The sequence below is a fragment of the Anguilla anguilla genome, chromosome 1, assembly GCF_013347855.1.
Source record: "Anguilla anguilla isolate fAngAng1 chromosome 1, fAngAng1.pri, whole genome shotgun sequence".
In the NCBI taxonomy this organism is placed as follows: Eukaryota; Metazoa; Chordata; class Actinopteri; order Anguilliformes; family Anguillidae; genus Anguilla; species Anguilla anguilla.
The window spans coordinates 35,187,209-35,212,289 of record NC_049201.1 but is presented as its reverse complement, the minus strand read 5'-3'; the positions used below and the strand labels follow the sequence as shown (position 1 = coordinate 35,212,289).

The window sequence follows — 25,081 nt, the reverse complement described above, 5'->3', positions numbered from 1 at the left end:
ATAATGTACCAAAAAACAAAAAATACGTTGTATTGTTTATGGAATATGTCAAAAGTCAAAGTGTTTTTATTTATCAAGTGCACAGTATAACACAGGGTCATTCTGAACAATGAAATTCTTAGGACATGGCAAGCAACAACTACGTAGTAAGCAAAAATATAACAAGAATAGCAAAAATATCAAATATATCCATAGCAGAATGAGCAGCTAGCAGCAGTACCAAAGCCTGTAAAGATGGGGAATATTGACAATAGGAATAAGAGTATTAAATATTATAAATATAAAGTGCTGATGAATATGTACATTAAATTTTGGTAATGTATATTGAATCGTACATAGAAAGTGGCTAGAGCATACATTGAGGATATCAATGTGATCACTAAGATTAATGTTGCTGGTTGAGAAGCCTGATGGCCTGGGGGAAAAAAACTGTTTGTGAGTCTGGTAGTCAGTGCTGGGATGCTCTGGTAACATCTGCCAGACGGCAGCAGCGAGAACAGACCATAGCCTGTGTGGCTGTAGACTTTTATGATTTTCCGTGCTTTCCTAAGGCATCGTGTGTGGTAGATGCCTTGTACGGACGGGAGGTGGCAGCCAATGATGGGCTCCGCTGTCTTCACCACCCTCTGGAGGGCCTTGCCATCAGCAGCGGAGCAGCTGCCATACATGCCAAACTTGCCAAACCAAACTTGAGTCTCCTCAGGAAGTATAGGCGCTTTTGGGCAGTTTTTACTGCCGCGTCCGATTGCCTAGGCCAGGTAAGTTGATCATTGATGACTACCCCGAGGAACTTGAAGCAGGAGACTCTCTCCACTTCAGCTCCATCGATGTGAATGGGGGCGTGACCCCCCCCCGTCGCTTCCTGAAGTCCACTATCATCTCCTTAGTCTTGCAGACGTTGAGAGAGAGGTTATTGTCTTGGCACCATGTTGCCAAGACGCTGACCTCCTCTCTGTAGGCGGTCTGATCATTGTTGGAGATGAAACCCAGGCTGGTGGTGTCGTCTGCAAACTTAAGGATGGCGTTGGAGCTGCGCGCAGCCACACAGTCATGCGTGAACAGGGCGTACAGGAGGGGACTGAGTATGCATCCCTGAGGGGCTCCGGAGGTGAGGTTACCCATTCTCACCACCTGGGGTCTGCCCGTCAGGAAGTCTAGGATCCAGTTGCAAAGGGAGGTGTTAAGACCCAGAATCCTGAGTATGTCAAGCTGTATGTCATATTTAAAAGACCAAAGCATTCATTTACTTACTAAATAGTATGCCCCAGAACAATTGCAAAAACAAGGACATACATGTTTCATCTGGGTATTTTTAAATGCACTCAGTTTTCAGAAATTTTGTGTACATAACCCCCTTGTGCAAATGCCAAATCTGCCCAATCTTTGCCCATTTACAGGGTACTGTATTTAAAGCTATATAACTACAGGTGTAAGCATCACATAGACTTAAAAAATGGCCTAAATGAGGCTGGACATTTGTGCCATTTGCAATACTAACTTGTATTGAGATGAGTTTATATTCATATTTTGGAAGAAATAAAGTGCCACAAATGCAATTGTCTAGGCAAAAAAGGAATTTGCTTGTTTTTAGTTTGCAATGAAATACTGCAAGATCCCATTTATAAAACAGGTTAAACTGTACATGTCCTCGACCAAAAATTCCTTGACCACAAGTGTGTAAAATCTAAGGGTGGATATGCAGAACTACTAAAGATATATGAAGCAAAAAGTAAGCAGTGTACCCAGTGTCTCCAAATCTATCCAAAATGTCAAAATTATGCATTACTTTAAATCACAACATAATCATGCATTTCACTACAAACCAACTGTTTTGACTCAAGAAACTCACTGTTGCATCATTCTCAAGTGGGAATTACAGCCTTTCCATCAGTACAGTGGTCTGAAATATATAGGGGTCCAGAAACATATCCAAATTCCCTCCAAAAAAAAATACCATGCTTTTTGTCCATTATAAAGTATATGAATGGGCCTCATATGAAGGTTTAAGACGCATCATACAATGTGGTACAGTACGTAAATGTGTAATCATTAACTCTTATATATTTTTCTGTACTCTACAGTAGGTAATGTTTTCTTGTATGGGCATGGGACGACATTAAAACAATATTCAACTGTCCATCTCGTTTTGGCAATGTTCCAGTTCAGGCCACATCCGGTGCATTAAACACGAACACTTACTTAGCTACCAAGGAACGCTTACATTACAGTGTGAAATATCCTCATTATAAAATACCACTAACCTATTTAAAGACACTCGATTTCAACAATAACGTACAGTTGAGGTCAAAAGTTTACATACACCTCGGCTAAAGACGTTCAAACTCAATCTCCACACATTTTCACATTACCATACATTTCCTGTGTTAAGTCAATTACGGTATCTACTTTATTTCCATTAGAGGTCATTTCAAAATAATAGCAAAGAGGCAGATTTATTTCAGCTGTTATGAACTATATCAGATTTTCAGTGGGTCAAAAGTTTACTTACACTTTGTTAGTATTTGGTGGCATGGCCTTTTAATTGCTTAACTTGAGTCAAACACTTGGGGTAGCCTTCCACAAGCTTCTCACAATACTTTGCCGGAGTTTTTGCCCATTCCTCCTGACAGAATTGGTGTAACTCAGTCAGGTGGGCCTGCTTGCTCGGACAAGCTTTTTTTTTTCAGTCCAGAAATTTTATATGAGATTCAGGTCAGCGCTTTGTGATGACCACTCAAATACTTTCACTTTGTTGTCTTTAAGCCATTTTGTTACCAATTTGGAGGTATGCTTAGGATCATTATTCTGCTGGAAGACCCAGTTGCGACCAAGTTTTATCTTTTTAGCTGATGTCTAGAGGTGTTGCTTCAGTATTTCTAGATAATCCTCCTTCCTTATGATGCATTTCTATTTTCTGAAGTGCACCAGTCCCATTTCCAGCAAAACACCCTCACATCATGATGCTGCCACCCCCATGCTTCACAGTTGGGATGGTGCTCTTCTGATTAAAAGCCTCACTTTTTTTCTTCCATACATAGCGCTGTGGGGCGTTTGCCGTTTTCAAATGGGTAAATAGCTCAGGAGGTAAGACCGATTGTCTGGCAGTCGGAGGGTTGCCGGTTCAAACCCCGCCCTGGGCATGTCGAAGTGTCCCTGAGCAAGACACCTAACCCCTAACTGCTCTGGCGAATGAGAGGCATCAATTGTAAAGCGCTTTGGATAAAAGCGCTATATAAATGCAGTCCATTTACCATTTACCAAATATGCTTAAAATGTTATTTCAAAAGATGTACACTAATATGATTGTATTCACCTTTTTCCTGACTTCCTGAGTTTACCCATGATTCATAGAGAAAGCCGGTTTTGCTCTTCCAGTCGAACTGATTGTTTACGCTTGTGTAGCTGTCACGGTGGCTGTAAAAGCCGGTTTTTAGCACAAATGGACAAAAATCGGAGGTGGATACATAGTACGGATGTTTTAAAAAGTCGTGAGGACAGTTATGTAACAATGCCTCACCCCTCACTTCTCACGGAGTGGGTAGATGACATGAAGCAATGGCCAGATGTTAGCTACATCGACATTGTTAATTACCTTGTGTTTTCTGTGTTGATGGCGAAGAATTATGGAATTACAAAAGCACAGAAGCATATAATTATCTGCACAGTAACAAAAGTACTGTTAGTACTGTTCAAGAAACACAGCGACTTTATATTTCTGAGAGCAGCCGTAGAGCCCAGCTAGAGTGTCAATCAAGCTAAACATACAGTGTGGGTAATGCGGAAAGAAAGTGGAGTCGTGGAGAAAAGTCGGCTGCTCGTGCATTGCCGGGTTAGGGAAGTTATGTAGCCATGCAGCAGCTATTCTGTGGAAGGTATTCATAAACCCAAATATCTCATTTCTATTGTTTAAACATTGGAACTGTCAGGGTTTTCAGGGAAATGGACCCAAACGCAGAGTGGGAAAAACTAACGAAACGAAGGGGTGAATAATAACAAAGAATTTAATTACAAAAAAAAAACACAAGAACAAACAAAGGGGCCACGAGGGGCAAAACCACAAACTCAAAAGAATTCTTGAGAACTAAAAAAAACACAGAACAGAACACAAGCAGGGCGGAACACAGGTAGGATAGAATACGGACAGGCGGAACACACACAAGCAGAACAAAAGCAGGCAGATACATACAGTCGAAAACACAAGCGGGAATGCAGGCAGAAACACAAGGAACCAGCACCCGAGTCAGGCAAACCAAGAACTTAAATAGACAGAGGCTAACAAGACACAGGAGAACATAATGCACAATTAACACAGAGGTGAGGGATAACGAGAGGCAGGTGGGAACAATGATTAAATAACGAGACAAAAAATAATTGAATAATGAGACATACTCAGGCACACCAAACTAAGGGACGTGAGACAGGACATATGCTTATGTTCATGCTTAATAGTAATGTCAATAGTAAGTGGAGAAATGATGAAGATGTCATTATTGCAGGTGCATAATCCTGTGGTCAGTGAAAAGACAGGGCTTGCATGTATAGATGTGCAGCACAGGTGGAATGCAGGGACATCAAAGAACCTTGAGCCTTTAACTTCAGGCACCACAAGGCAGAACAGCAATACAACGTGAACTGTAGGGCTGTAGTGACTCAATCACTCCCAAATACACCACATCATCTGTCACACAAACACTTCAGAGACAGTGTGGACAAAGCCCCCATTCAACCACTTTTTGTCCTCAAGAACACCTTACTAGAAAAGTGTTCAGCAGATCAGCAGAACAACCTAGCAGGAAAAACAGTGCAGTTGATGACAAGATTTTTCAGCCACACCAGACACACGGTTATGATCTCAGCTGTGACTCATGCAAGACATTCTACCAAGCATACATTGAAGTTTGTGATGCACAAGCAGCTCAACTAGAATTAGAAATAAGAGAGCAAAGTGCATCTGATTTGTGGCACAATTCAAATCAGATTTACAGCAAGCTCTGCAAAAAAGGTTCCCATACATGCAGCCACAAGAAGTGACAAATTTCTATGTGAGCACATATACCCCTCCTTTCATGACAACTATGCAACTAACTATGGTAAAGAAAATGAAGTTAGAGCTTGCCATCAACTGAAAGAACAGGGCATGAACATTACTCACAAGGGCACTGTTGTAAGTGTCCAAGAACCATGGCTCTCTGCAAGACCTGATGGGGTCATTGACTCATGTGTGCTTCCAGAAATAAGATGTCCTGTGCCAACCCAGCCCTCACTCACTGACCAGCTTACTCAGAAATGCTCTGATATCAAACTAGTAGATGGAGAGCTGCAGCTGCAGAAAACAGGGGATATTACATGCAAGTACAGCTTACAATGTTTTGCGCAGGTCTAAAGTCTGCTACACTTCTGATCTGGATACCCAGTGAGCATTTGTGAGGGAGCTAGTAAAGCGCTTGAGAGGTTTTTACTTCTCACGTATGCTACCTCGACTTGTAGACGAATATGCTGCAGGATGGTTTAAGCTAAATGAAAGATACATTTAGATAATGGGCAAGGTTTAGTGCACATGACCATAAATGTGTGCCATACATTAAGAGAATCAGAATGACATCTCTGATACCTTGGGCTGTGTAAAGTAACTTTCTTTCAATGTTATGCAAAAACATGCTGGCACAGTTGTTAACTTTCTGTTCTAAGAATGAAAAGATATGCAACATGATTCCTACAGTATATTTTACTGCAAATAAAAAGTACAAAACATTCACATACCAGCATGTCATTAAATGTTGCAAGTGGTTACATATGTTTTGCCATCTTCCAAGGTAATGTTCCAAACAAAATTAAGATGTTAGAGTTTAAACAAATTCAATGTAAAGATTAGAGGTGACGAGGATTCATTGTTTTAAGTGATGGCACTAAATGTATACAATTTCTATTATGTAAATGAAATGCATAAGTATTCACATTCTGTACAACAGAACAAACATGCAAAGAATGTTCACATAAAATCCATAACTCCCTACATGTTTTGTACCCATCAATTTTCACCCATTATAGATTTTAATATCATTACTGCACCATTTAATTTGATGGTCCTGTATAATGTTCTTGATAGCCCTGTAAATATAGCCCACTCATGTTGATCAAATGCTAAATTAGTTTGAATCACGAATGAGATCCTCTCTTAAATTGACAAGAGCAGCACATATTCTTAGAATCTTGCCTATTTTAGGAGCCATGGTAATCGAAACAACCTGTGATAGCATTTTGTAAACTTTAAAACGCCTGATTGCTCTTTCAACATGAATTCTTACATGTGCAATTCGTCTAGTGTATGTCACCTGTTCCTCAGTTAGCTGTCCACGTTTTTTTGTAAAAGAAGGCATTACCAATTTAACCTTTCTTTCAAACAGCAAATCTTTTATGGTAAATCCTTTATCTGCCATGACCTCACCTCCAGGCATTAAGTAGTCCAATATTCCTGAGTCCATGCTTATGAATTTGTCACTGCATCACCCTCCATATGCTGCAGAAACAAACATGATTAGTCCACATGGGGCAATGGCTACCAGGTATCTCACTGTGTTATGTGAATAATAAAGGTTTTTGGGTTTTTGTAAAAGGCTCTCACTGCAATCTACAATACATGTAGTATTAGGAAAGTTCTTAAATGCTGCAGGCATGGTTGCCTGAATAGTTTCTCTTGGAAGACATAGAATTACAGGTCGCAAAACTTCCTCCAGTTTGTCAATCCAATATGAGATTATCTTGTTAGCCATACTCTGTGATACATGAAACTGCTCAGATCACCTATTACATGGTTGGTCTTTAATTTCATAAATGTCATGAGAACTTTATCTCACACAGACATTGTAAATGAATTACTAGCATATCCTTCCAGTGTTGACACAAGGATGTTAAAAGTTTCTAGGGCTATACCAGTGTAGAGCAAAGCATCTGCGTCGTTTTGAAACATGAAGTAGCCAATCTCATCACACTGAATCATCTTATCCTGCACGTATTTTCCGCCGGCCGTCTGGCAATAATCATGATCCTGTCGTGCAGGGTCCTCCCACTGTGTATGGACTGAGTGCAACTGTGGGTCAGGGGGATGTGCAGAACTTGAGATGCTGGTCTGGTCTGAGACAGTCGAAGTGAAGTCCACTGAGCAGTCTGACAAACACAAAAGTATGGCCAAAGTTACACACTAGGAGAGTAAACACTGTAGACAAGTAAGTACAACAGATACTTTACATCTGAATCACTTCCATGTATGTAAATGGATATAGAAAATAAACAGATAACTCAGTGTATGCCTAGGTAGATAGCATGTGTTATCACTGCAAATACACGCTGAAGTTTGTGCCCCTTGTATAAACATTGGTTTTAAATTTGAGACTTGCATTGATTATTAGACTACCTACATCCATGATTACATTCAGTCTCAGACTGCGTAACATACAGTTTTTACAATGACAGTATACAATATTATATGCAATATAATATAGCGACAGATTTGAAATTTGAGATATAATATTCAACCTGCTTGTACTAATCAATGCAACAGTAATGAATGTAAAAACAATACTTAACAAATACGAGGCATATTAATATAATATAAATATTAACAATACTGTTAGCTAAGGCTAATCATCATATGTGCTATCTGCTGGAAAAGCGATGCCATGTGATTTGCTGCGTAAAATGGAATAACGGCAATTACTGTTTAAATTACGAGGTCCATCTTCAACGTCTTCATTAACGTTAACGCTGCTGCTGCTGGAATTAGCGATTTGAGTCAGAGTCACACGGACTAGCTTTCGCCTCTTCTTTGGAGGAGGTCGGTCGTAGCCCAGATAGAGCTCCGGATCGGGGTGCAGTTCTTTGGGCTTTTTATTGACGAAGTGGAATGAGCAAACATACACTCTCTTCGGAGGATATTTTAGTCTCAAAGCCACAAGCCACACTAGTTTCCGTTCCTCCTTCGTCGGCATGGAATGCAGGGTACAGGGCACGGACATTTTTGTCGAAGTTGTTGATGTTCTACACAAGAAGTTTCTGATAGAATATTCAATTTCCTTGAATTGTTGTGGCAACCAACAACGGCACAAGTTGAACCTGAGCTCATTTTAAAAACAATTTAACATTTATGAGTTAGCTAATTAACATAACGTTGCTTTGGGCTAGCTATGTTTCTTGCTCTCATGGTGGCACTCAGTTGCAAGGCACCCAGAAACAGAAAACCGGCAAACAGAAGTAGTCATCTGTCATGGCAGCACCCATAGGCTTCTGAAGAAACATGTGGATAGAAGTACCAAATTTTATGTTTGCCGCCGATGGTAATTTAGTTGGTCGGATGTTTACAGATTCTATCCACATGCACTGAGAAACTCAGGAGAGGACTGTAAGGCTAATACTTTGTGAAAGCATTATAAGTTCATTTTACAGAGATATTTTGTTCTCATTCATGTTTGAGAACATTTAATGTGTGTACATTGTACCAAAAATAATGTTTATTTTTGTTGTGTAGTGGTGTACGGGGTAGATGGCCTGCCACCACATGTGCACCTAAGCAGAAAGATAGAATGTAGTGAGTATATTGAGATATACTGCACATTTAATTTGAGATTAATGTACCAAATGTTTAATGTTCTATAGGAACTGGCCGTATGTGGTTTTGTTTATTTTCTTTATTTTGTGTTAATAGAAGAGCTACCACTAGAGTTGTTTATGCACTGACTGACTTACTGACTTAGGTAATGTTTTTTAGGCACTTTAAGTTTGCCTAGGATTTTAGTCACTCTATTACGTTAGTTGATACACTTTGCATAGGTAGTGTAACGATTTTTAAAGCTGCGCTGATTCAGACATGGTCAAAGTCATAGGCGGTAGTCTTCTGCTGCTTTGAAGACTACACTAGGCTCAATACCAAGCACATCAATCAAGCTCAAAACATGATATTCTACATATGCAAATGTGTGCTGCTAACATTTGCTACTTGTTGCTGCTATTAAATAAATAAATAAATAAATAAATAAATAAATAAATAAATAAATAAATAAATAAATAAATAAATAAATAAATAAATAAATAAATTTGCTATGCAATGGTTAACTGGTATTTTAATTTGGACTTCCTGATCTTCAGGAAACAGCTGGTGCTCTGCTGTAAAAATAATTTGCTGTCTCATACTGTTTGTATGGCTAACATCTGGTCTAGGATCACAGCCTGAGTACAGTCTCTGTGCTGGAGGGACATTGGTATGGTCCCCTGGTGTTTCAGGAAATAGCTGGTGCTCTGATGTACGCATAGTTTAGGTGGATGGTCTGCTATTTTTGGGGTTTTGGTATATCTCCTATGTAGTATGGGAGGTGTATAGGTGATAGTGCTGATAGTGCATGCACAAAAAACCAAAATTAGATCAGCACTTTAACCTAAATTCATCACATTCAGCACCAAACCTAAATAACTGTTCTGCATATTCATTAAAATATTTAACTATGTGAGGGGTTCTGACTGAAATGAGTGGTGCACATGAAGTGCACAGAGCAAGTCTGGTCAGAAAATTCTTTCTGCACGCGACTATTGATCAGCCTCCACAACCATGTGTTCTCATACTCAGCTAAATGCGTACACCCATAACTAATTCAGCACCATTTTTATACCAATAGTCAGACCTCTCCTATGCTGCTCATTGCCTGTGATGTTCTTTGTATGCTCTGCTGCTCAAACAGTTTCTGCACTAAAAATCGCTGCTCGCTCTCTACCACCCCACCTGTTGTTTGGATCTGCTTTTATGTACAAGGGGGGTTTTAGTGTGTATCCTATTTAGTAGGGGAGGTTTATCGTGGTCTCTGTTTGATAGTTTTGTGCACACTGGGGCAGGTACAAGAAGTGCCAAAAGCAGATCCATTCAGCACCAACCCTAAGTAACTCTTTTGCATATTCATTTAAATATTTATATAAGTGAGTTGCCCTGACTGAACTTAGCTTTAGTTAAAATATAACTATTTCCACTTAAACGCACACTGTTGACAAATATATAAGAAATATATAATCTACAGATGCTTTAATTTCACTTCAGTATAATTTCTAAAACAGTCAAAAAAGGTAAAAGGAACATTGGTATAACCACATCTTGACCAGCTGTTATTTGAATATTGCATATATACTATGTGTAATTTACTAGATTTTTGCTCCCTCAACAGAACATTAATTGATTTCCTAATAGCATACTGTAATTTTAGCATTAGAATTCATGTGCCAGATTTGCTTTCCCAGATTTATTCTAGTCAGAGCTATGTGACTGGAAGTATACTTTCTGCATCATTATGTGTGATAGAGGAAAGAGTTAAGGGAATGATTATAAATGCTATAGAGCACTTTTAGCGTTCCACAAGGTTAATGATAATGGTACGCAGCAGCTAAAATGCTCAAGTAGCTTTTATTGTATCATAATAATTAATCAATGGCATAAAGATAAAATAAAATAAATGAAAGCTGATAAGTAAAACGTATGTACAGCAGGGCAAATAAAGCCTGTGTCAGTGGACCCCATTCAGCAATATCTTATGATATCATCTTCTTGAAAAATATTTGCCTGCAGGTCACTGCTCTCTGTTATAAAGCCTTAAATGCTTTTGGCACAGAACATTAATATCTCCCTACATTATGCAATGTGTATTAGTGGTGGAGAAAAGATCTACACAGAGTCCTGAGGTCTTTTCTTTGCTTAAGAGTGCTCACAGTTAAAGTTATTTTTAAACGTGGCATTCATTAATGTCATGTATAGCCATGCTACAGTAGTGTGTGTATGTAACAGAGAGACAGAGAGAAAATCACATTCATTTGTCTTTGATGCACAGTGATGTGCCTTTTCCTTCATTCAGATTCCAGCTGTGGTTATATGAGGACCGTGACAGTCAGTCTGAACAGCTGGAGGGGGCAAACAGTATTGCTGAAGCCCTTTTCTGGTGTTGTGATGTTAGGAGCATGTTTTAAATCAATGCATTCCGTCAGGTGCCTGAAGGGAAGCTGCCAGATTGCCCTTAAAGGTATACTATGCAGGTTTTTTGCTGCCCTTCTAGACTCTGTGTTTGTCACCTCCTCCGTCCTCAACCCTACCCACACCTCCGAGGACGCACCCTTGAGCGCTACAAGCAAAATGTCAAACAGAAAGGTGAGGTGGGATATTGAAAATCACATTTTTAGCAACATGAATGATTCCATATAGATGGTAACAGTAATTAGGTATTGTAATAATAATAATGTAATAATGATCTTTTACACTGAGTGCACCCCTTAATGTGTGAGAACATTGTATGGTACTGCATAGTGCAGCTATTTTGTGTGTTTCCTCATTCGGTATTTAGCTTTTCTGGACATTTAGTTAGAACTGATATGTAAACATTGAATTGTGTGTGGAATAAGTAACATTAGCAGGCCATAGCTACATTATTGCTAGCTAATACACTTGTAAAGTAAATGACAGTTATCCATATCCTTTTCAAATATTAGCCGCAACGTTTTATGTATATGTTCATAACTATAGGTAACCAGTACTTTATGTAAATTGTGACTACCTTATCTGACCTATGTTCTGTAGTTGTTCCAGCGTATGCAGTTATTGTGTGTTGCTTCTGATGAAGCCGCTGTCAAATCAGTATCTGTACCCGTTTATCCTGGGAAGGGTCGTGAGGGGGGGTCGGGGGGGGGGTTGGGGTACTGGAGCTATCCAAGCAGGCATTGGGCGAGAGGCAGGACTACACCCTGGACAGGCCACCAACCTATGAGCGGACACACACACCATTCACTTGCACACTCATACATGTGGGCAATTCAGATTCTCCAATTATCCTACCTGCATGTCTTTGCACTGTGGGAGGAAACTGGAGTACCCGGAGTAAACCCTTGCGGACACAGGGGGATTCGAACCCAGGACCTTCTTGCTGTGAGGTGACAGTGCTACCCACTGCACTGTGCCGCCCTCGTTATGTAATATTACATTGTTATGTTCCTGAGGCATGGAGTTGGAAATAAATGATTGAAATATTTCAAGTTATGCTGTGTTTTATAATCAGTGAACCATGATGAGGACGAGGATCTTTGTTTGCAGCTTTGTTAGTGAAGTTGGCTATATGTAGCTAGATAGTATGCAATTCAGTTCTCAATTGAAATAAATGCTGGTGAATTACCAAGCTAGCTAAGTTGCGACTATAAACAGTAACAGCAGTTTCCATAGGGAGAAAGACATCTTGATGGGAGAACAGAATTCAATACAAAAGTTCCCCAACCTCGGGCATCTAGCTGCCTAACATAACTAGCTAAAAGTAACAACCAACAGAAAACAGGCCAGCTCTGTGTCGCTTTTCATCCCCTTAGCGAACTTCAGGTGACGCCACCGAGGAAAAGCAATTCCAAGGTTGACTCTAGTTATTGAATGAGCCGTCAGCTTGTCTTTTTGCTTTGCAGTACTAGGCTTCTTAGCATCCATCATTTCAGCAGGCAACAAGCACTTCTGGAATCTGATCACAAACCACAGGCTCTGTAGCCATGTCCAATCCTCCCGACACAGAAAAGAGTGCCACGCCATGAAATGCCCCAAACACATTTTAGAATAACAAATGCAGGTAAAAGGTGGAGGAATTTGGTGAAACCAAGTAAAGACATAGATTGCCAGTTCATCTGAAGAAGATGTGCCTGGTTATTTTATAATATTTTCAAGTAAAAAATCCTGCAAAGTCTGCCTTTCAGTACTGTCTCATGATGCCAGGAACTTTACTCTTCTCTTCCAACTCTCCTTACTCTCATTCCTAGGGTAAAACATTTGGCCTACACATTGTCAAGTGTTTTTGGGTTGGGTTTATAGGTTCAATCAACCTTTATCCTTAAGTTTGACTCAAATAAATTCAAGACTTGCTTTGCAAGTTCCTTTTTGAGATTGCTGAACTTATCAAACTGTGTTTGGAAAGAAAAACATGAATGCTTCCAATTAATTAAAGGTAAAGGGCAAATGTTAAAGGTCCAGGAAAATGAGATCTGATGAGTTGTTTTAATCCTTTTTTTTTTGCTTTCACAAATGGCCAAGAAATTTCTTTTAATGATTCTTGTGGAAAAAACAAACAAACATACACAAGCCTGTTTTATAGCCATTGGCTTGCTTTCCCCCTTGGCTAAACACCAGGTTTTCAGTGGAAGTCCAGTGAAATCCTTTCTACATGTAATATATGAATGACACACTTCCCACGTTTGTGCGGGTAAGACAAGCTAAGTTGAACATGCCTAAGCATTGCCCCTTCTCTAGATCTGGAGAAAGCAATACGGTTTTTCTTTTCCAAAAAATGAAGAGACTACAAAAATGGGTTTTATTTTTGTGGAGCCCACAAGCATTGCAATGTTACAATAACCTGTACAGTTATTTGCATTTCCCATTTCCAACTTGTGGCAGAATGTGGTGGTACGATAAGTAGGCCCACCAATATCTAGTTACAATTAAATTGCATTTGAGCTCAGTGTTACAACATTATTACACATTGAATCATCTTCAGGTGTAACTATATGATGGTAAAGTCTAGTTTATGTTGCTTTCTTTTGTTTTATCTGTAAGTGTAAGGTTACTGCATGGGACAATCTGCACTAACTGGCTTTAACCTAGCTAGCGATCAGGCACGGTTTACATTACATTACATTACATTACATTACAGGCATTTGGCAGACGCTCTTATCCAGAGCGACGTACAACAAAGTGTATAACCATAACCAGGAACAAGTATGACGAAACCCCTAGAGAGAAGTACCGGTCCAAGTACAGGGAACGACCGCATAGTTCAACTTGGACCCTGATGGTTAAACTGATTAACACTAACAACGAGAACGGCAACAACGCAATCTATGGAAAAATAAAAATAAATAAAAGTACAAGTAGTCGTTAAGACAGGCGCATCAACTAACTAACCTATGAAACAGCTGCCTAGTTACAACCCTAAGTTTAGTCATTTACAGGGGGGAAGGGAGGGATGGAGAGAGGTGCAGCCTGAAGAGGTGGGTCTTCAGTCGTCGTTTGAAATTGTTCACAGTCTCAGCTGTTCTGACCTCCACAGGGAGGTCATTCTACCATCGTGGGACCAGAACAGACAGGAGACGTGTTCTGGAAGTGCAGGTGCGAAGAGGGGGAGGTGCTAGGCGTCCTGAGGTAGCAGAACGGAGGGATCTGGCTGGCATGTAGGGTTTGAAAATCTTGTGAAGGTATGCTGGGGCTGATCCCTTGACTGCCTGGTATGCTAGAACCAATGTTTTGAATTTGATGCGAGCTATAACAGGCAGCCAGTGGAGGGTAGTGAGCAGGGGAGTTACGTGGGAGTGTCTGGGGAGGTTGAAGACCAGACGAGCCGCAGCATTCTGGATGAGCTGCAGGGGTCTGGTGGCAGATGCCGGTAGTCCAGCCAGAAGAGAGTTTACCTATGTGTCTTCCGGATATGAATGTTAATGAATGCAGGATGCATATGCCCACCTTGTCCTTGTCTGCTGAACAGGTCATCATAATCTAATAGTGTTTATTACAATTTAATGGTTATAATTGTGTTTAAAAACTTAAATAAATATTAAGATGACAATAAATTGTCACTTCTGGGGAATATAACCACAATTTGAATCCAGTTTCCTAAACCTTAAATAAATCTAAGCCTTTATCCAGGTACTGGCACCAAACAAACTAAAAATACAAAAATTTGATTGATAAAATATATATCTTTCATTTGAAAAACATTTTTCTTTTGGGGTTTTTCCTCTCTCTTCTTGTTCCCAAGCTGTCTGTTGGGACGTGCTGGTTGTCATGAGAGGAGTAAAAGTAGGTTGAGCCTTAGATATGGAAAAATAATTTACTGTATGGTAATTATGGTAGTTACATGCAGAACACTAATTCATTTGTGTACATGAAGCTGTTTTTACATACGCTGAAAACATTTTCATTTCATATTTTCATTTCATATCCATATGCCATATTTCATATTCATATGTCTATGTTTATATGTTCATATACGCATATATTTTGAGAAGGAGTGAGTGACAGAAAATGTATTTGCCTAATGAAATTGGTCATAAGCTTCCAAAGCTTCAAAACCAGTGCTTGAGACGGAGGTTGCTCCACCAAAAAGTCAAATTCCCTTTTTTATGCCATGGTGTATCCTCTTTTATTAGACTGAAACAACATGTTTTGATATTAAAAGACATTATATTCAATTAATTAGTCTCATTCACAATATAAAATAGCATTATGGATGTTTTGGAGGATTGCTATTGTTGAAGGATTTATTTGCAGTGTATTATGATCTGTACTGCACAATCTGTTTTCTGTGCATTTCTGTGCAGCTAAACATTTGATGATGCTCTGGAGGCTTGGCAAGAGGTGGAACAGTGGATTCAGGTCAGCTGGTGACAAGATGCAATCATGTCACAACAGGCAGTGAGCCACCTTATACCTCAGTTCCAACTTTAAACTTTATTCCTTATTAAATCCTTACCATTTACCCAGTAGACTGACATTACATGGTAATTATGCTGAAATTAAAAAGTAATTTTGTGGACATTAACAACATTAAGGAGTAAAGACAAGTCATTTCACAAACCACAGAGGTAAAACTACCTCCCAGTACAAACGTCATTGAAATAACACACAGGTGAGAGGGAAAGTTCAAAACTGGAAGCATGTTTAATATTGCTCTACCATTATCCTGAAAGGCATAATTGGAATTACACATCTGAACTGATCATAGTTACAGAATCATAGGTCTCTCATTTTGCATTGAACAATATATACAATGTAAAATAAATACATTTACACAAATGGTCATATTGTTGGATCACACTTTATGGTACACATCACAAAAATATACAGGTAATTGTTTTACAGATGTGGAGCACATCTAGAACTACAGACATGGTTGTCACTACAGATTATTTCAGCAACTCCTGGATTGACATTTTTATATTTATTCTCATTTTAAACCTGTTTTTCTTTCTTTTTCTCCATTTTATTATTTTTCATATTTGCATGTATAACTGCCATTTTAATTATTTTGCAGATATACACTGATGCATTAATAAATACAACAACCAACACCCATATTTGTTTCTATAATAAAAAATAGCAGTTTTTACATTTTCACATCATTATTCCTATCATTTAAATTCAAAATAGTCCAATAAATACAGCATTTTGATCTAAATCAAACAGGAAGTGCAACATCTGTTTGTTGCACAATCATATTGCTTTAAATAAGAAAATAGGTCAGAAAAAATCTAAGTTGGTATGGCTAAGTAACACAAATTGTTTATATTCAATATTTGAGTGAGGTGTTGAAAGACACAACAAAACACTCTCAATATGATTTAAGCTGAAAGCATTAGCTACTGTCCAACAATGAGGATACTGTCAATTAATACTGTTCTTTAATATGTAGAATTATTTTTAAAAGTGTGGTTAGGGTAACTAAATTTTCATTTGTATACACGCTTGAATATACCTGTGTTATGTTGAATACAGACTTCATATTTTTTTGGGAAAAGGATCTAATATAGTTCACTTTTGCAAGAAAAATCTAGTGTTAATTGTTTGTATTCTCCTTCAGTTTTCAAATTCTACTGATCAAGATCAGCCCCGCTTAAATTGCTGGTTAGAGATTGTTTTCATATCTTTCATCCCCATGTATGTCCAACAGATGTAATATAGGTAGATAAATAAACAATATTTTTTTAAATCCCCAAAAGGACAACAGCACCTTTGTTCCAGGAGTTCTGTATGCATGTAAATAAAATGGCAACAACTTATCAACAGCAACCTTCAAGTTATTGACCATCTCATGAGTTGCTATGGGTGATTATTAAACCTAGAATCACAGTACGGTTACCTCTCGAAACCACAATCTATTATATATTTGTATAGCTAATGGTAGATACACAGTATTTATAGAACAAGACTGAAGGAAAATAAAAAGCCCACAACCCCCCATTTTCCTTAAAAATGTATTAATTCTTTTACGTTTATCTGTTGCTTTTAATTAAGCACACAAAGTTTAAGCAATAGTTTTGCAAAACTGGTTTGCAGCAAAAACAGAAATATTATTTTGCCTTTGCATCTTCAAAGAGTAAAGTTAATATTGCAACTTAGCTGATTGGCAAGGGAGGCATTATGTACAGCATTTTGTAAAAAAAAAAAAAAAAAAAAAAAAACAATTCTTCAAATAAAACTACGTAAGCTATTGATCTGAAATACTCAAGTTCTTTTTTTTATTTAAACCTAAGATAGATATTGCTATTCTACAATAATCTGTTACACAAATGATCCCTTTTATATATGCGTTTCCTTCTTTTTTGATAATTATTCACTTATATGTCAGCATAGATATCGTTTGGATTTGTTGATCTAGCAGTTAATAGGAAGAGCCTTATTACCAGATATGTAATTCAAGAATACACTGCTGAAATCTCCTGAGGATTTGTACATCCAGTATTGTCTCTAATTCTACCCTGTGTCTAATATAAGCGCACAGCACAAGAACTGGAATACCACAAAAAGTACGCATCTTTAAATGTAACAGAAAAAAAACTAAGGAAAAAGGAAACAATGGATTTTTAAAATAAAAAAAGCATAGCAAATGTGGAACTTCTTTCCCATTATGTTTAAATGTTGTACCAATAAAATGTCTTAGTTTAGATTTATAAGATGCTAATTTACAATATAATATTCAGAAAATACGTGGACCCCTTACTAATACTGAAATAGCCATTATAGAAAGTGATGTAGTTTCATCTTGACTTACTATTTAGCTTCTCATATGAAATGCTGTACTTATTAGATTATATTCTATGTATTGATTATATCCTGTATGTATTGTCATTGGAATCTTAATTGTAATCAGATTTTAGTTGGCAATCAAAGAGGTAAGAGCTGGAGGGTATGTAGCCTAAAATAATATCTTTGACTTTGACTGACACAAACATAAATTGCATATGTGTTAACATGCACCTTCAATTTAAATGATTATTGCTTAAAGAAGTTAAATGTTCTCACAATTAATAAGTAGGCTGAAAGTGGAAGGACTGATACAAAAATCTATCAATTAACACCACATAATTTAAAACAATGTCTTTAAACCTATTTTTATAGACGGTTCTTCATTAACAAGACAAACAAAAAATACGCTCTCCTTCATTTTTGTTCAAAACATACAAAATAAATCTTAAATTAAAAGCTGTTCTTCTTTCACACAGTACCACATTATATATATATATATATATATATATATATATATATATATATATATATATATTGCATTAGTGACTTCAGCCCCAGCTGTTCCCTGAAAAACATAAAACTTATTTGGAAGACATAAAAATAAATAACTGAGGAATCAAACAGCTGAAAGCAATCTAGATGGAATATGCCATCATGAAACGGAAGTTTCTCTAGACCTCTGTTTGTCAAATGCATCAATACACTGATCCCATGAAATCTAATACTGCATTCAGTCAAAGTGCTGCACCAGACTCTACTGCAATCAGCAACTGCTTGGTTTGATTCCTTTGTTACAGGGGACATTTTTGCAATATCATAAAGTTTGCTGGCATCCACTGAATGGATTTCCATCCTTTGGCAGGGCTGGTGTCCTCTCATCTGCTCCAGAATTCTTGGAGAAAAATAAAACAGTTTCAATAGCACAAACAACTGCACCAGAAACTCATAAGAAAGGAGCTGAAAGCTGGTTCACTGATAAATGATCTGTGCAGTCTTTCCCTTTAACTTTTTGTTTTCATTAATAATCACCATAACATTATAATACATATTACTGCCATTGATAGTTACAAACACCATTGTTACTGTGTACATTTCTCCTTGTAATTTGTTACAGTTAAAAGACAAGGTTTCTCCAGCAGTGGAAGTATCCAAATCTCCCAGCTGGACTGGAGTAAGTCTCAGGCCTGACCCCTTCCATCACCGAACTCTATTTCTTTCTCTCTTCTCTCTGAGGGTGCGGTCAGGAAGGGGGGTGGGGTCAGGAGGGTGGAGTCAGACCTTGGCCTCCAGCAGCTCCAGAAACAGTTTGTGCATGGGCACCTTGCCATCCTGCTTGATGCTGTAGAAGTGCTGCACGGCCTTGGTGGAGGTTTGCCGGAGGAGAGGGAGGGTCATGAGAAGCTTTCCAGCTCGACGCGGGTCTTCCACATGCTGCCCTGCCTCGTAGTCCTGCAGAGCTTCATGCAACACATCCTGCAGCTTCTGCACTGCCTCCACGTCCTCTATGTGCATAGAGTCTGCAAGGGACCAAACATCCTATTTTAACAGCATGTTCCACTTAACCCTCAAGCCTCTCCAGCCTACAACCAGTGTAGGTTCCAACCAAAAACTTCTCTTTTAACACCCATGCATCATTATGGACCTGCTTTTGTAAAAGTTGGAGAACATTGTACTGTAATCTGCTGTAAGTACATTGTTAATTTCTCATTGCATATTCAGTACACAATCACCCTTTTTAACCTCTTAGCGCAAAGCCCCTAGTGGTCGGCATGCCGGTGTGCCGAGATTACTACACTCAGACATTCGGTGCTACTGCAACCCAAGTATGAGTTAAAAACAGAAACGTGTTGTTTTAGTTTCATTAGTAGATGATACACCACAACTATGCCGAATACGGAGTTTCGCAGTGCCACCATTGTCGCTCTGGTCGTTCATTTAACACGCACCCCCTCCCTGCAGTCTCATCTAGAAAACACCCCCACCCTTGACATAATGAACAATATTGTCTATCTTGGTATTCATAAAAATATTCTTTCACCACTAAAAAATCGTACTTCGTCATAGCAACAAGATAAACCCGCCAATAGCCCTAAAATATGCCTATACAGCAGTGAAAACGCTGCTCACTGAATAACGAAATAAACACGAAAAAGTTTTTTTAAATGATACCATGTCATTTTACAGTCAATATCTGGGACTAAATGTTGAATAAATATACAACCTTACCATTGGTTTTACGCATAGAGATGTCCCTTTTGAGACTGAGCGGTCATATATTGTTTTGGACAATCCGTTTGGGAAATATACGCGCATGTGTGATGCCTGGGTACCTTCCAAAATAGCTGTGCATAATACCACACCTGTTGTTTACGGTGTCGTCGCCCTTTTTAGTACAGTTTGGCTTGATTGACAATTCATTTATTCAGTAGGTGAGAGTATAACCTTTCTAACGATGTATAAACATGTCTAATTTTCCTTTTGGAATAGCGTTTTATAGGTCCGCATAACCGGAAATTTTCTTATCGCATTCAATTACGCATTCACGTGGTAGCAGTAAAAAAAAAGACGCTGCTAACAAAACATTGTCAACGATTTTTTGAAATTTCTTGGAAAATACTATTATTATTGAGGACTTCTGAGCATAGCTAAGCCATATGTTTGCTGATAGACCTAGCTGACATAGTTTTCTGGTGTAAGACAGGAGCGGATAGAACTATATCATGATTTCCTGTCTCTGTCTCCATCTACTGAAAACAGATAAGATTTCATCATTGCTATGTAAGTATTACTGCTCGAAATACTTTGGTTATATATGTTATTTTTGAAATTGAGTGTCTTTAAATAGGTTAGTGGTATTATATAATGTGGATATGTCACTGCAATTTAAGCCTTAGTTAGTAGTGTAATAATTTTTGTGAAGCATGCAACAGTGATGACGCGAGAGTTGGAGCATTGCCAAAATGTGGTGAACGGTTGAAAATTGTTTTCATGTCGTCCCATCCCCATACAAGAAAAAATATGAGAGTACACAGTATAGAAATACATACAAGAGTTAATTATTACACATTTAGGTACTGTACCGCATTGTGTGACAATATTTTTGCATTATTTTTTAACCTGACAGCAATGTTCCATTTTAAAACTTCATAAGGGGCTCGTTTATATGCTTTATAATGGACAAAAAGCATTTTATTCATTTTTGGAGAGATTTTGGATATGTTTTTGGACCCCTGGATATTTTAGACCACTGTACTGATGGAAAGCTTGTGATTCCCACTTAAAAACAGTGAGTTTCTTGAGACAAAGCAGTTGATTTGCAGTGAAATACGTGAATATGTTGTGATTTACAGCAATGCATAATTTAGACAATTTGGATAGATTTGGAGATGCTGGGTACACTGCTTAGTTTTTTCTTCATAAATCTATAGTAGTTCTACATATTCACCCTTAGATTTTATGAACTTGTGGTCAAGACATTTTTGATCCAGCACATGTATACACATATATCAACCTGCTGTATATATGCAATCTCTCAGTATTTCATTGCAAACTAAAAAAGTGCAAATTCATTTTTGATTTTTTGTCTAGACAATTGCATTTGTGGCACTTTATTTCTTCCAAAATTATGAATATAAACTAATCTGCATTAGTATTGTAAATTGTACAAATGCTGCTTCATTTAAGCCATTTTTCAAGTCTCTGTGGTGTTCACATCTGCAGTTATAAGGCTTTAAATAGGGTACTCCCTAAATGGGCAAAGATTGGCAAGATTTGGCATGTGCGCTAAGGCAGTGGTGTCAAACTCGTTGCCATGGAGGGCCGTGTGTATGCAGGTTTTCATTCCAGCCTCAGATCTTGATTATATAATTAGTTAAATTATTTGCTGAATTAGGGATGCAGGTTTGTGCACAATGGTGACCCGACGTCTATGGTGACCCGCATTGTCTAAATAAAAATTTTCTTATATTCTGTGCTTCAATGCAGTTAAACGCATATGGCTGAATGAGTAATTGGACTCAATTAAGGCAGCATTCATTGGTTGGAATGAAAACCTGCATACACACGGCCCTCCATGGCAACGAGTTTGACACCACTGCGCTAAGGGGTTAATATCATTCTACTTGGAATTGAGCACTGGGCTGTTATGCAAAGATGTTTAAATGTTTGTGTAAGTTACAGCTAAGAAAAAGTTGCTAAAAATTGTAATGCAGATTTAATAAGCTAATTGTTATATTTCTTGGTAATTAGATTTGATTTTTTAGATTACTTGAGGGAATAAAAAACAAAAATTGGTAGGAATTCGAATGGCAGGTATGCCATCTCGCCAAGTCATGGCTACGGCTTGGTGGGGCGGCATGCCCCTTACCTATACAGCACTTTTCAGGGTTCCCTGCAGAAATAACCACAATGACCACAGACTCTCAGCCCTTAAAAACATTAATTCCTGTACCTTATGACCCCATTTCAACAGACAGAAATCGCAAACAACTTCAAACGTCCACACAATAAAGTCCCAAACTTAGGGGATTTTGCAGTTTTTCCTTCTTCTTTTTCCTGCCTGAAATGTCCCTAGCCCACAAAGAATGTGTCTCCCCATTGGTCTTTTTTTCATACATCAACCAATAAAAACATTGGATACAGACACAAAATTAACGTATATACAAGTTTAAAACATTAAATCTTTGCAGCTCTGATGTCTCTTTCTCTCGTAGCTTACTGGCTACTGCCTTTGCCTTGGGAACTTTTTACATGACTGATAGACATCAAATCCACCCTCCAGCTGACACAAATCTCAAACTCATTACCACTGGCTCGCTGGCTAACTAAAAATAAAACATTAGAACTCTTGCTTTTGCATCTGTACAATCTTTGCGGAAAACTCATTTATATTTCTGAAATCCAAATAAATACACCCAGACTTTAGACAGATCCGCTTTTGGAATTTTCACCGTGTTTAACGTTAGCTACCTTGCTAAGGTGACGACAGACCGACTGTATAATGCTAGTACACAGACAGACGCTTTCGGAATTATCTAATATCGGTCCAGTAGGTGATGTTACCTGTCATATAGAAACTGCTGAAAGATAATGATTTCACTCCAGGTATGTCCAGTTATCTTAACTAAAAACTGTTCCCATTCACCACTGACCCTGTACTGATAACTACTTTTTAACTACACTGTAGTTTAAAACCTGCAATGCCATATTTGGACAAGGGCTCCCTTGAAAAAAAGATTTTTAATCTCAATGGGACCTTCCCTGGTTAAATAAAGGTTTAAATACATTTTAAAAAATATTTATAAATTCATGTTAGCTAGTCCTATAGATCTACTACCGACATACAAACAATTAGTCGGTCTGTTCTGTCCAATAGCTCATTAAAAACACTTCCATTTTCAAAAGAGCCAAGTGAAACAATTTATGAAACATTGGGTAGCATGTTGCAGCTTGTTTAATTTGTTTAATTTGTGTGATGCAAGATAGCCAATATTGTTTGTAGTACAGTAACTTGGCGTAATTTTGATATCAAAACTTTTAATAGCAGTCGTAGATTTTGGCAGGTTTGAATTAATGACTTATAGACAGTGCTTTGTATGTGTGAGTAACTTGCCATTATTTTTGTACGTTGAAAACATGTTTTTCATTAGATATACAGTACACAGCAACAAGTCTGGTCACCGTACTTGTGTTTTTTAGTCCACCAGCTGAAAGCACACAAATATTTAATTCTGTAAATGGCAGAGATTCCCCTTGGGCCTATAAATGCAGAACATAAAAGAACAGCTCAGGGGCAAGATATGAAACAGCACTGATGCTGCTCAGCTGGACCTATTTGAAAGAGATGTGTACAGACTCTACTGTGAACAGTATCTTTGGGCTGACTGCTGTTGTCTTGTAAAAATGTCAGAGAAACGCACAGAAATATTTAGTTATTACAAGATGTGGATGTGTGGTGGCAATTGCCATAAGACCTGTACTGCTTGTACTGATAAAGCACAAATGCTCCCTCCTGTTTGGTCTCACACTAGGGTCAATGTGTCCCAGCTTTTGGTGGCGCTGTATGGTCAGAGCTGCAGTTCAATATTCCAGCCTGTCTTTGTCTGGATGCCGTGCTCCCATCTTGAATTCAGACAGTGAGGCCTCATTCATCAGTCACATGAGCTTTGGGTATCAGAAAAGTGACCTGTGATCTAACAGAAATTCCTGGGAGAAAGTGCTTACCTGCATCTTTCCTTGAAGGATGCAGCGCCAGCACTGCTATCAATCTAACTATCAATGTTGGAAGTATACACAGAAAGCCAAGGATCCTGGGAGAGATGTATTTTGGTGTCTGTGCCTTGAAAATAACATTGCTTCTCCATCACAGAAAGTGAATGCTATGCTGATACTATTAATTCACCAAATCACTGATTTGGATAAGGACTTTTGAAATATACTGGATTGGAATGGTGGAACATGCTAACTATACACATATTGTAGAGCAGGTGGAGTTTATATTGAATTTGAAAATAGATAATTGTGTGCACATAAATTATTCTAGATGGTGACCTTCATTAAGAATCTTACACTGGAAAATATGCAAATATAAACATTAGAGAGCATCATGTAGCATTTTATCATAGATAAATATGTGTATTTTTGCATGAGCCAATCTTGTTAATTTGTCTTCTTGGAATTTAAAGCACATAAGCATACCTAAAGGGTTGCTTTCATAATGTGGAAGATTTGCATTTAGGTAATTAATTAATAGCACTATTCTTCAAAACTCGTATGGTAAGAAAATTGGGCAAAACATTATTACACACTACTTATTTCATGGCATCTGCATCCACACTCAAGTCACATAAGCATCCACAGCCCTCTGCCCCAGAAGGTCACTAAGTAGAAAATCTTTGAACTCATGCAAAGCATGCTTGTCGAGGGAGAGCAGAAGAAGAAGCAGACAAAAACGGACCCTATATTGACATGGGGTGATCTGAAGAAAACTATAGGCCTGGAAATAATAAATCCTGGGACATCATTTGACCAAAAAGTGTTTTATATGGAGGATTATTCAGCCAAAAATGTAAATAAAAATTGAAAATGTGAAAGGAAAATGAAATGGAAAATTGAAATGATCACTATTTAGCTCAGAATTTAAAACTTCATTTTCTTTCTAATTTTCATTTTTCATTTTTGCATTCAAGCTGTATGTAAATGAGGGGGTGTGGCCCTCCTATCAATCAAAGAAAGCAGGGTGGGTCCAGGTCTCATACAAGTTGAGCACAGTGGTAGTTTACAAACACTAGGGTTAGCCAT

General features: G+C 38.1%; 1 protein-coding gene and 1 pseudogene across 9 annotated transcripts in view; both read right to left on the bottom strand.

The window, feature by feature from the left end:
- Positions 1–777: 777 nt before the first annotated feature.
- On the bottom strand, positions 778–8,012 carry LOC118226124 (annotated as a pseudogene).
- A 7,662-nt stretch (positions 8,013–15,674) lies between these two features.
- The window catches only part of esrrga (estrogen-related receptor gamma a), a 143,961-nt gene continuing 134,554 nt past the window's right edge, over positions 15,675–25,081 (bottom strand). For 5 of the 9 annotated variants that reach the window (XM_035382099.1, XM_035382027.1, XM_035382046.1 and 2 more), the window contains 2 exons: positions 19,103–19,299; positions 15,675–18,674 (listed from right to left, as the gene is read on the bottom strand). In XM_035382099.1, the coding sequence (XP_035237990.1) occupies positions 18,597–18,674; positions 19,103–19,299 (275 nt within the window). In that variant the 3' untranslated portion in view covers positions 15,675–18,596. Of the gene's footprint in view, positions 19,300–25,081 lie in introns of all 9 variants that reach the window. The other 4 variants (XM_035382053.1, XM_035382073.1, XM_035382063.1 and 1 more) reach the window with 1 other exon arrangement.